Here is a 12,560-nt window from a genome sequence, read left to right on the forward strand (position 1 = left end):
CCTAAGAATGATTTTATGGTCTAGGAATGTATGCAGTGGGGTTGTGATGCCAGCAAGGCGTGTCATCAGTGTATACTGAGCACCTCCATTAACATTTCCTCAAAAGACAACCTGTTTCTCAAACTAAATGAATCTTTGCTATCAACATGAATTCTTTATCATGATGACTACAAATATGGAGAAGATAATGCTATATATAAAAAACATACAAAAGTATTTAAAAATGACAGTGCAGGACTTCATACTGCCATGTTTTGAGTTGCAGCTCCCAGAATCATACACAAGACATTTACAAGGCCACCCAACCTGGGTGACACCATGGCGAAAACTTTCAACATATATAAAAGAAATATACTTTTTGTCAGTTCAATTAGAGTTAATCCACATGTATTAACTGACTATATATAAACATATTTACTGTGCACACTTTAAAACTCAACCGGTATAAGGGGGTGACACCGACTGCAAAATTTACAGAGGAAAGGTCTTGTTAAGCATTTGGAATAACTGATGGGCAGAGCTTTGGAAAATCACAGCCGCAAGTTAAGTACTTTTAAGAGGAATGCACCACTCTTTTTAAACGATCGGGAATTCTACTGCTCACTACCTTGCCATAAAAACGGGCTTACAAATTAGACAAGTTAATTATCATCTATCAATATACTATATTGAATATAGACATTTTAACTAGAATCTACTCTTCAGAACTATTTAATAATGTTAATATTGTAAGCGGATTCCTTGATTTTGTTAACTCACCCGATTCTATCATTACAAAAAGCTTGACCCCTTAAAATAAAGTCTACAGCCCAACTCCTATTTTAAAATCTCGACCTTTAGTACCTTGTCGAGTCGGAAAAAAACGTAGTTTTGCAATCACGGCAAAAGTACCACTTCCGGAAATTGTTCAAAAGTTGATAGAAACCTGCACTATTACAATGTAATATTTTTTTGTGAAATTTTTCCCACTTAACTGTTTGAAGCACGGACAAGGAAACCCGACGCCCCTTTTAAGGCTAGATGCCCTTGCCTTGCGACGAGTGTTGAGGTGCAAAGGAGCGACCTGCCCGAGTCAAACCTCTGCGTCACGGCTCTGGACGCTCCCGCAAACCAGGCGGTATAAAATCCCAGGGGCACAAGGAAGGTCGGGTTAAAACTTTTTAGGTCCGAACTGACTACGGTCGAGCCGGGTACTGGACGGTGGGGTGCGAGTTTACCCGCATTCAGTGGGGTGGAAGATAAATAAGCCTGGTGAGAACCGACGGACGGACAGAATCTACCGATTCATGTTATTCTGAAATCTTCATAAGCCAGTTTGTCGTGTTGAGGCCTGTCTGGCTAATGGGAGACACCTCCTGAGCCGGTGCTGTCCATAAAGAAAGAAAGATCTATGATGGTTTTTTTTTAAAAATAATTCCGATACGGTCGAGGAGTCATAGTGAGTTCACTTTGATTGACTATTGTTGATGACGTCTCGTACCAAGTAGACCTAATATGAAACAGATAGGCTATTTGGGGGTCACTGCAAGTTCATAAAGAGACGAAAGCATAATTATGCCATAGAATTATTGGTAACGAGTGATTTTTTTCTTAATATTTCAGTTCCTTCATACTTAATATGTCAAGCAAAAAAAAAAAAAAAAAAGCTGAGCATTATAGTCTAGCATCCGCAAAATTAATAGAATACTTCTTTTAGCTGCATAAAGATGGAATTTACAAGAACAAAATGTTCGCTGAATACAGTGTGAAGCCGCGCATTTCTGAACTTGTGTCGGTGGCAGTAGAAAAAAAAAATCGTATTTTAATAGTTTTGTTCTTTGAATACAATGATGTAATGTTGATGCATGGTTCATTTTGTGCACCAGTAGAATATTATCAATATATAGATCTACCTATGTTTATGAATTTGAAAAAAAAAATTCAATTGAAAAGGGTTGGTGAAGGCGCGTATAAAACTGGTGGGGTTCGTTACATCCAAGAAGGTAAAACTAAATAAGAATAAGAGCCAATGGTCTACATAGTACATACATCTAGATCTCTAGATCTAGATTTATGTCTGGTTCACTTTGGCGGGTAGATCTAGTCGAGTTTAATTTTTATAATTATCTAGTCTAGAGATCTAGAGCGTTTTATACCGAGAGATCTAGATCTAGACCAAATTTCTAAAATTCATTCTGCAAATAATCTGCATGTCTTGGCCTCATAAATGGTGCTGTCGGTTTTTGGTTATTAGGATACACGACGTAAACAAAACAGTCCCGTCTCTTATTTTCTTTCCGATCTAGATTAGATCTAGATCTAATATCTAGATTTACTAGATGTAAAACAAAGTAGGATCTATTTTTTTTTGCAATATGGACAGCCAATAATAATAGATCAAAGTGGAAATGGCATTTTGTATGTGCGAATTGCACATATGGTCTCTTAAAAAACACTACACGGTACCAGGTCTGTACTGTAGTCGTAGTGTGTACTGTAGTGTAGTGTAAAGTGTAAACTAGTGTAAACTCAAGTAAAGTAACCTGGTCAGAACGTCTTCTCCCCCCCCCGGCCAGTCTAAGAGTCTTTCTTCCAGACTTTGTTCTCAAGAGGGAGGGGGGCGACTTGAAATTTTGGGGGTGAAGGGCAGACTAAAATTTCCAGGAGGGCGTACACTGTTAAAAATATATATTGAATATTGTCTAGTATATATTAGTATATAAATTCCATTTCTTTGGGGAGGCTCTGCCCCCCTTGAAGAGATGCCTTGAAGAAACTCTGCCCTGGCCACAACCAACTGCCAGGCTTGTTGCATTGAGTTTTGTAAACATTCGTTCCTGTAAACCCATTGTTTATTTGACCGTTGAAATATAAGTTAAGCTGACTGTATTAAATTAATGTCTTAACTTAATTACACGCTTAATATAGCTAAGCCAATGACTCTGCCGAGAAAATTGGACAAATCACCTTTTCCCTACCCCCTGCATGCTCAACACTATTTTTCACATGCTTTTATTGTGTTTATCTTAACATATTATACATCATTCTGTTCATAATTGAACAACCTTTTAAACTGTATAAGTTTGATTTCTGTATTATTCTGTATTATTTCAGACGTTGAAGAAATCTCAGATTGAATTGCATTTTTTACACACACACACCCCCACCCTATATATGTTTATTTATATATATATATATATATATCATATAAGGCAGTATAAGGCCTTACAACTTTATTGAATTCTTTTTTTAAAATGCTTAATATTTTTTTCTAGATGATGTCATTGGATTTCACTGTTATCATGACAAAGGAGAGCAAGGTAAAGTTATTATTTTTTGAGTATCCTAGTTTAGACAATAAAAGTATTACAGACAGGGATGTTGATCACAATCTTGGGTAAGAGCAGCCCTTTTGGGAAATGTTTTCCTTAATTGAATATGAAATTGCAGGTTCAAATAATTACAAATTCCTTTTTAATTAACAAATAATTACAGGCTAAATTCTTCTTTAGTAATAAAAGAAAAACTATAAAAGAAAAACTACTGTTTTATCATGGAAAGTTTGAATTGTTTAATTTTATTAAAAAATTGAACTTCACACATTTTCAGTAAACAAGCAAGAACAACCTTACAATGAAGAAAAACAACAATTTGAAGAAGGTACCTTGTGTTTTAAAAAGGTTTATTTAACTTTAGTTTACTAAAGCCTAAGTTGCACAGCCATCTAATAGTGATAACTTTGAATTTCCTGCACTCAGGCTCTTAGCAGTGTTTTCAATAAATCAATAAACAGCAACAAAAAAAACAAAAACTCAAAGGCAGTTGTAAACAGCTGGGCTGAAAAAACATGTTTGGTTCTTATATTAATAATCATGATTTAAAAAAAAAAATTCTGTTGGAGAATAGTTAATAAATAATTTTCAAAACTTTTTCAACCAGCCTATTACATTTCTGTAGAAAAACCAAATTGAAAATGACATACAACCATATTAAAAATTAAATTTCTTATTGATTACTTAAAGGTTAATCACCATACATAATTAATGACCATGAGTAGAAAATTAGTTGGTGATACCAATCGATTATTGTTTTCAATTCTAATATGGATTGATGAATGGTCTACACTTAAATAGGTACTAGATTTGAAATAACAAAATCATGAACAGTTCTGGGAATCTAAAACATTACATTTTCAGGCAGAGATATTACTTGGACACCTATGAATAAGAGGCCAGAAAGACTGAGAGACACAATTAAAGAAGTTGAGGTATATGTAATGTATTATCAGCATTGAAATCAATCATTTTCTGAACTTTAAATATTTTATTAATTGAAATTGCTATACATTAATTAAAAGGAATATATATCATTTAACTGTTTAGTAATTCAGATTTTGTAAATTTCTAAAGTTTTTAACTTATTAAATAATAAAACTTTATATCATGCTAATTGTTTCAGGATCTGTTGGCACAGTTTACTTGTATAAATACAAGATGGAGAAATCGGCAAGTTTTACAAGTATGATTCTGATCTCATTTTGAGATGTTCTATAACACATGATATTCTTTAAATATATTTTAAACCACTCTCTTTAGTTGATTTAAAGACTTCATATCTTAGATGAATATTTTTGCTTTTTCTTTAAATATGTCTTGTTCAAAATTTGTTGTCATATTTTTTCTCTTTTCAGTTGCTTCTCAGCAATGCCTGTATTGTAACACTTTTCATTAGTGGCCATTCTGGGGACATAGACAGAATATTCATTGATAAATCTTTAGTAGGAAAATTGAGTTGTGAAACTATTTGTGATGGTAGGTTTGTGTTAAATCTGTAAACATAACAAACATAATAACCTTACAGTCCAATTTGGCCAACTGCGCCAAAGATTTTTCTTGTGTGGTACAGTCCTATGTGCCAAAAACTGCCTGTTCTGTCTGTGCACTATTAAGTTTGATGCTGCATTTTTAATTAAAATATTTATTGCATGGTAATTAATTCACTATAATCTATATCCATTTTTCTCTATGAGCTACATTTTGTTTTGATTTTCAAATGCACATGGATTTTTAAATTAATTATTCTGAGCAACAATTTGAAAAGGTTATTCCCCTTTGCTTGGCCATACTTATTTAGAGCCCCGACTGTAAAGGGTTAAACATTCTGTTAAAACTAAAACTATGTCTGCATTGTACTGAACTATTCTTATGCCAGCTTACTATGATATTTTTACAATAGGAAGGTCACCTAAGAAAATGTAACAAAAGCAGACAATGACAAATTCTTACAAAACAGTTTGTAAAAAAAGAACTTTTATTTTCAGCTTGCCTCACAGATCAGTTTTTTATTGCATCACACAGTCACATGAGCCGCTTAGATTATGCTTATTTTACCAAAAGACCACCTCTCAATGAAGCTGCTAAACGTCTTGACAAACTTTCATCATGGGAACCAAAGGCAGGTTCTCTTATTATTTTGTATCTTCACTTGCTGCAGTGCAAGTAAGCTTATACCAAATTATTTAACATTTTCATAGTGCATCTTTTTAAAAAATACCTCTTATAGCACATAAAATACTTTTATAAACTTTGAAAATTCCTTTTGTAAAACCATTGTAAAAGATACCACAGGGATAATAATAGTTGTGTGTTGTTTAGGTAACCCAGGTGGATATTCCAGGTCCTAAAGGTAGACGGCTGGACAGATGTTTTTCTATGAATACAGTTCAAGATATGGTGAGTATTTTACTACTGGATAGCCTAAACATTTGTGCTATTTAATATTTGTACATCCCAGTGTTGTTCAGACAAGTTGCAACAACATACAGCTTACTCCAAAGACTGTAGGTAAGATTTCAGCATAACTTTTGTAAAAGAACAAGTGCATTATTTGCTAACTTGAAAGTTTGAACATCGAAAGTAAGGGTACTGGACATAGTGGTTACCACACTGTCCCTTCAAATGCTGAAATCACATGTACTTGTGAACTCTACTTCATACAGACTTTCATGTCCGATAAGACTACTTTCTGTATTTTATTTATACTTACCGTATGTTCGTGTGTCAATTAACGTTTAGTTTCTATATTCCATCAGATGCTGGTATGGTGGTCTGTTGGAAGTGGTGAGGCCTGGCCTTGGAGTCCTATGTCTAATGATAAAGAACGAGCTAACATTACTATCCTTTCAATTAATGGGTAGGCTATACAGTTTTTTTAATAAATGAAAACTTGGACTGACACATACAAGTGCATTTAAAATAATTTGTTGCTTGTCTAATCATAACCTATTGCGTGTATTGAATACCGACATAAATTACCAGATTTAAATTAATTAATAGTTTTTTTATGTTTTCAGGCCAATGATTGATGTTATGGCCTACACAAAAACAGAGTGTGACCCAGTACATTGTCAATTCAGGTACAAAAAGTTATTTAAAACTGGCTGTTCTAAAATATTCTGTTTGCTTTCTAGTGCATGGACTTTAATTTTTTGTTTTGATTTTGGAATTATTTGTAGTACTCTGCAGCCACACCGAATATTTACTCTAGAGCAAGAGTTTGGTGGTCATGGTGAGGTCACAGCAAGATCCTGCACTTATGAAATTATTCGAGGACAAGTAGATACTTTCTTTTAAATTTACTTATTAATTCTAGAGGATAGCTTTAGCATTTTAAAATTATTTTTTTATTTATGCTTATTCTTTTATTTTCCTCTGCAATCTTTATTATTATAAAAGAAATATTTGAGTACTAACAAACCTGAATTAATTTAGTTGTGATTTGTTTTCAGTTGCAAACTGCCTCAGTGGTAAACATCCCATTAAAAAGTACGTTATGAACGTCATTCAGTATAATTATATGTCGAACTTCTCTATTTTATATAACTGAATTTACTTACTGCATATAGCTACTAGGTGTTTGGCCTAGGTATAAAAAAACATGTGATAAGATTTGCAATTGTATTCTCTAAAAAGGTTCCATTGTGTGTCAAGCTCGAAACCCTCAAGAAGATAAACTGTTGTTGGGATTATCTGATGCTTCTTTGGTGAGTATCTAACTCCCAACACAGAAGCCTAGAGCTGTATGCCAGGCTGTTTGACAAAGTGTATACTCTCTGAGAAAAAATGCTAGGTGTTCCAGAGAGTTTCATGACCAAAAAAGTAAAGCAAAATCTTCTGCTCTGTATTTAGTGGTATGTCATATTGACAGGTAATGATCTGAATTTATTCTGAAGATAATATACTAGCATGCAAATGATATTGATTGGCAGACACAAATGCATTAGACTTATAGACTCATGGAACTTTATGGTGTCTTGATTCAAATTACATTTTTTAATCTAATGTTTTTGTTACTTTTAATGCTGCTGCAGACATGCAAGAAGTTTCTAATTCATTGTTATGCTGGTCTGTTGTTTGATATCAAGATTTTCTGTGAAATTTGTTTAGGTGATGTATGATGAACACAGAAAAGTGACCTTGTTTACTCGTGCAGCTGTGGTATGTAGGCTGAAATCTTACCTGAACACTAAATGCTTGCTGGTTATTGGAGTACATTTCTTAAATAATATAATAAAACAATTTATAAGTAGGCATAAGATTGCCTTATCTATCTGTATGATAGATAAGGCAATTTATGATAGAGTTACAATAAACCGCTTGACCCACTGTTCAAACTTAAGAAAGTTGGTCTTTTTATTATATAAATAAGGTAATATGCGGGACATTTTTTTTAATTGAGCTAAAACTTCCCCTCCTCTGCTGGAAGCATAATATTTTAAAAATTATTTAGAGTTAGGTGATTTTGAATAGAATTAGCTCTTCCATAGTTAATTTCACATTTTGCTTTGCTACATCTTACCTAGACATTTTAACAAATATTAAATAGAATTGTGTAAATGTTGTATACAGCCACCAGCCAGCATCACTTGGCACCCTTTAGGATCTGTTTTACTTGTGGCAAGTGCTAGGGCTGATATACAGGTAAAATAGAACTTGTTACTTGCTTATTCTACATTTTTTTAATTTTATGCAAGAAAATTTCTTATTAAAAGAGAATAGTACAGCAGATAAATGAGCTATTTAAATATTTCCTTGTGTTTAGCTGTTTGACAGGGCATTAACTCCGCTTGGAATTCAATTGGTCAGCGAAGAGCCAGCAGCAGACAAGTTTCTAAGAATTAGTAAATTTTTCAGGTATTTTTGCTCCTGTAAATTAGTTTTGAATATTTTACAATTGTTTGTTTTAAAGAATCCCTAAAGTTTTTTTCCGAAGGGGTTTAAGTAAATTGAGTACCCGAAAAGTTAGATAACTGAAACCCTTGGAATAGTAACTGTGTGAGTGTATGCATTAAAATACATCCTGCACTGTTTACAATAACTTAAAAACGTACAAGTTATGTAGTTAGTTGCAGCAACTACTGAATTAAACAAATGTACCAACTCTAAGAAATTATCCTCGACAGGACGTCTGTAACTTTAAGAGAAATAGAGTGGTGTCCCTTCTCTCCCCATAGCTCTGAGTTTATGACAAGTAATATGGATGCATTATTCTTGTCATTTAGCAGGTATGAGAATTGTTACGTATTCATTACTAGCCGTATGATAATTTGACATCATACAAATACTTGTTTTAATTTTACTTTGGCAATTGAAAGTTTAATTTACCAACAGGGGTCCAGTTGGGTTGCTACAATTCCATCTTGGTGTAAGAAGCAGAGAAAGGTTTTCATGCTTAGAGTTGGTCAAAGAATATGTGAAACATAAGCAGATAGATGAGGTAGAGTATAAGTAGACTATTATTTTTGCAAACAGCTTTGGCTGTTTTTAAATTCTAGGTCAATCTCTAACTATTCATTTTCTACTATTTAAAAAAAAATTTGAATAGAAATTATAGGCATTAGAATTAGTAACTTAAGAACAAATTAAAAGACTAATGCTAGTGAATTTGATTATAAATGTCAATAATAGTGGGATATGGAATGAGAAATTAGTTCCAGTGCCAATAAGGTAGTAATTTTATTATTTCATGTGTAGATTAATTAAATTTGCAGCAGGCTTCCTTTTGTTTAAATTTTTAAAAATTTTGCTATATTAAAATTTTTTTTTAAGAACTGGGTTTGTTGAACGATGGGTCACTGTTTTATTGTTTACTTTATTATAGTTGACTTTGAATTACAGGCAGTCAGTTTGCTGTCAAGTATGAATTGGGACAACGAAGGACAGGCATGTTACGCTTGCTTGTCTTACATTGTTATTCATTTACTGCGGATGCCTTTAAATGCTGATAGAGAAGGTATTTTAATATTTAAAGATATTTGCTTTTAAAAAGGAACTATAAAGATTCATTTTTTATTTCTTTTAAATTCATAAAAACAATTACAACATTTAAAATTTTGTTTGTTAAGCCCAACTAGAAACAGCACTTGCAACTTTCTATGCACCAAAACCTGCAATATCAGAAACTACAATATTAGAGTACAGAGATCCTATTAGTCATCTTGCCAGGAGATTTTTTCACCATTTATTAAGGTAAAAATTAAAATTAAATTGATTACTTTATAAATCATTCTAGCCATAATGTAACATTTGATTTTTACATCAATTTTAACAATTTTAAATACTTTAGTCTTTGATTTCTTTTATAACAGGTATGTCCGCTTTGACAAGGCATTTCTTTTAGCTGTGGATATTGGAGCCAGGGATCTTTTTATGGTAAGAGTAAATAATACAAGGGCAATACTAAGTAAAAGTAATAATAATTCAAGTTGTGAATGTAAAAAAATCTATCACACAGGACATCCATTACATGGCTACAGACAAAGGAGAAATGGCTTTAGCTGAGGTCGCTAAACGAAAGGCTGAACAAATAGAATCAGAAGGACTTGGTTAGTTTATAGCCTTATCCAGCAGTTATGTGTTAATTTCCTTGCATAAAGTTTTCAATAACTCTGTACATCATGTGGTGTCATATAAATTGTAGAGAATTCACATTCAGTGTAATTTTTTTATCAAAAGATTTAATAAATAATGGTCATGAACCACTATATTTTATCTCTATAATGTCCATTCTAAATGTGGGACACAAAATGTAACCTTTCATATTACACAAAATCTCAGACACATTAGAGGTATTTGATGTGGATCCATACATCCTTACACCCGGACAGTCTTCTCACAAAAATAACAGCAACAGTAAAAACTGTGATGATTATGAACGCATTATTGATGAGGTAACTGTTATGCTAGTTTATTATCTCACTGTTTTAAGGTTTTCATGAAAATTTTGTCTAGCTCTAGGAGTACAAATATGTGCTTTATGTAGTGACTATCCATCATAGCTTAGAGTGGTTCATCCCAAGTTGTAAAAGATATCTTCTCATTACACTGGCAAAAGCCTTAAGGGGATATGCTATGTTTTTTTCTATTTTTTACAGTTTAAGATCTAAAGCCTTTTGAATACTTTTATCAAATTTGGCATATAAAAGTAAGTATTAAATAGCAAAAAATAGGGTCGAAAACAATTTTGGTTGTCATGGAAACCCAAAAAACCTCCGCCATTTTGAATTTGTCGGTGCTTTTAAAAATACTAAGGCTTTTTTATTTATGCACCTATGGCAATCAAATTTAAACTGCTTATATTTCAGTATATATTAAAACTTTTGTCACGACAACTTTTTGAAATAATAACTAGAAAGAATTTTACAAGGTCTAAAAAATCGTACCCTTTTTAGTATTCAAAAGTTTGAAAATAAGCATATTAATTACCAAATACTATTTTTCTATGAAAGTAATCACTATTCCCTCGTGACAAAAGTTGTATTTTTACATCAAGAACATTTACTGAAAATATGGTGGCGATTGTTTAATAAATAAAAAAGTAGTAGGCTTTTTAGTGTTAAAAACCTGCGAACTGAGAAAAACAGCCAAAGGTAACGAAAACTAGGTCAGGAAAGTACCATATCTGTATAAACTGCAAAGCCGATTGTAAGCTTTTGGTGTTTCCGAGATGTAGGAAATTAAGTTTATTAGATACATGAGAAATCCAGCTTTCCAATGATGTCAAATACAATATTATGACGGATATAAAACTTTTCATAGAGAGCTTGTAAGATTGGGAAAAATTGATTATTTTTTAATTAATAGGGTCATAAAAGTCGTAATTCAAACACATAAAATATTTTTTTCTCTTTAAAGTTATTATTTTCTTTATACAAAAATGGACAAAGTATCCAAAAGTGCAAGAAACCCATCATGACGAAAAACAAGAAATTTAGTTATTTTTTTCCGCGCATATCCCCTTAAGTGTGGATTTATTAAATAGTTCTGAATGCTTTTACTTTAGACTTGATGCTTGAATTTAACTTAATTAACTCCCTTGTTTTTATGTCTTAATCAAACAGGTCAATTTTGCTAATTACAAACTTTGATTTATGCTATTGAAAGTACATAAACTATTTCTTCAGCTTCCTAGTTCTAGACAACATCCTTGGCAGCAAGAGTACTACACTAGATCGGCAGAAAGATTTTCAGTGAGAAGAGAAAGGCCGGAGGTGGGCATTGAACCACAATTTTCTGATGGGTAGGTCACTTATTTAATGTTGTGGGACACTAGCATTATTATTCACATAACAACTATAATCTGTTGACTTTTCCTTATCCCCATTCTGTCCAGTGCAAATAATTCTAATCTGTTTCATGTTTAAAATACCCAATACTTGGTGCTGAATGGTGCCTCTGTGTAACTAAATTAACTAAATACACTAGAGTGTTACTGAATTCAGTTACAGAAACTACTTGTCATCTAGATATTCAGATCTTGCTGAAACAACTCAATTGTGAACCACATAAAATTTTGCAGTTGGTTTTTTAAAATATGTAATGTAATAAGGCCCTTTAAAACAAGTTATACAATATATAAAAGTAAAAAATTAATGAACTACTTTCATTCGAATTAATTTTCCAATGCGAATTTTCAGATCTTTTCCAGACCTAGGTGATATGCATCTCAATGATGATTTAATAACAGATTATACCACAGCATTAATGGGACCTAAAGCTAATAGTTTAACCGGTAAATGTTTTAACAAAAACAAATTTAAAAGATGTATGTTACAAAAGCATCCAATTTTTCAAGATTCTTCTTTCAAGTTTTTGGCATGTTACTTTTTTTTACACCCAAATTTGGTTGTCTAAATTTATTTAAAAATTCAGGAAAAATTAAAGCAGATTAAGAACTACAAGTTTTCAGTTTCTCTGCTTCAACTATAGTTAGACACACTCAAAATAATTTTTATAGCTATTATTAAGTTACTCAAACTGAAATGAAACTATTACAATGTTACTAAAACATCAATAATTTTAACACATTTAAGGACCAAGAGATGTGCAGCGTGGTGACTTGGGCAACCAGGAGGTAAATGAAGCCGGCACAAAAGGAAAAGTCAAAGTCATACATTTTGGAATCGTTTGACTTCTAATTAAATGTGATTTTTTAACTATGATCAATTGAGTGTGTTTGATGAAATGTAAAAAAAAATTAAATCTAGTATGGCCCAGAGTGTTAAGCAAGAATGTATTTAATTT

General features: G+C 32.3%; 1 protein-coding gene across 1 annotated transcript; it reads left to right on the forward strand.

Annotated features, from left to right (window-relative positions):
* Positions 1-2,231: 2,231 nt before the first annotated feature.
* Positions 2,232-12,534, forward strand: LOC131944458 (WD repeat-containing and planar cell polarity effector protein fritz homolog). Its single transcript, XM_059305082.1, has 26 exons — positions 2,232-2,448; positions 3,255-3,299; positions 3,589-3,639; positions 4,176-4,246; positions 4,438-4,497; positions 4,670-4,790; positions 5,300-5,433; positions 5,634-5,711; positions 6,071-6,171; positions 6,332-6,394; positions 6,494-6,593; positions 6,767-6,803; positions 6,951-7,021; positions 7,425-7,475; positions 7,887-7,958; positions 8,080-8,171; positions 8,441-8,542; positions 8,649-8,754; positions 9,156-9,270; positions 9,383-9,506; positions 9,626-9,689; positions 9,772-9,862; positions 10,095-10,207; positions 11,441-11,556; positions 11,954-12,048; positions 12,350-12,534. Exons 1-26 carry the CDS (start codon positions 2,388-2,390, stop codon positions 12,445-12,447), a joined length of 2,232 nt encoding a protein of 743 aa, XP_059161065.1. The 5' UTR covers positions 2,232-2,387; the 3' UTR covers positions 12,448-12,534.
* The last annotated feature ends 26 nt before the right edge of the window (positions 12,535-12,560 follow it).

The sequence above is a fragment of the Physella acuta genome, unplaced genomic scaffold (assembly GCF_028476545.2).
Source record: "Physella acuta isolate Inbredline_101_S28 unplaced genomic scaffold, ASM2847654v3 ptg000494l, whole genome shotgun sequence".
Classification (NCBI taxonomy): Eukaryota; Metazoa; Mollusca; class Gastropoda; family Physidae; genus Physella; species Physella acuta.

Excerpts from the sequence above, each read along its gene's own strand:
- LOC131944458 (XM_059305082.1), top strand. The coding sequence starts at position 2,388 with ATGGCATTTTGTATGTGCGAATTGCACATATGGTCTCTTAAAAAACAC. Across the intron at positions 6,804-6,950 it reads GGTAAACATCCCATTAAAAA|GTTCCATTGTGTGTCAAGCT; the intron begins GTACGTTATGAA and ends TTCTCTAAAAAG. Across the intron at positions 7,476-7,886 it reads TGTTTACTCGTGCAGCTGTG|CCACCAGCCAGCATCACTTG; the intron begins GTATGTAGGCTG and ends TGTTGTATACAG.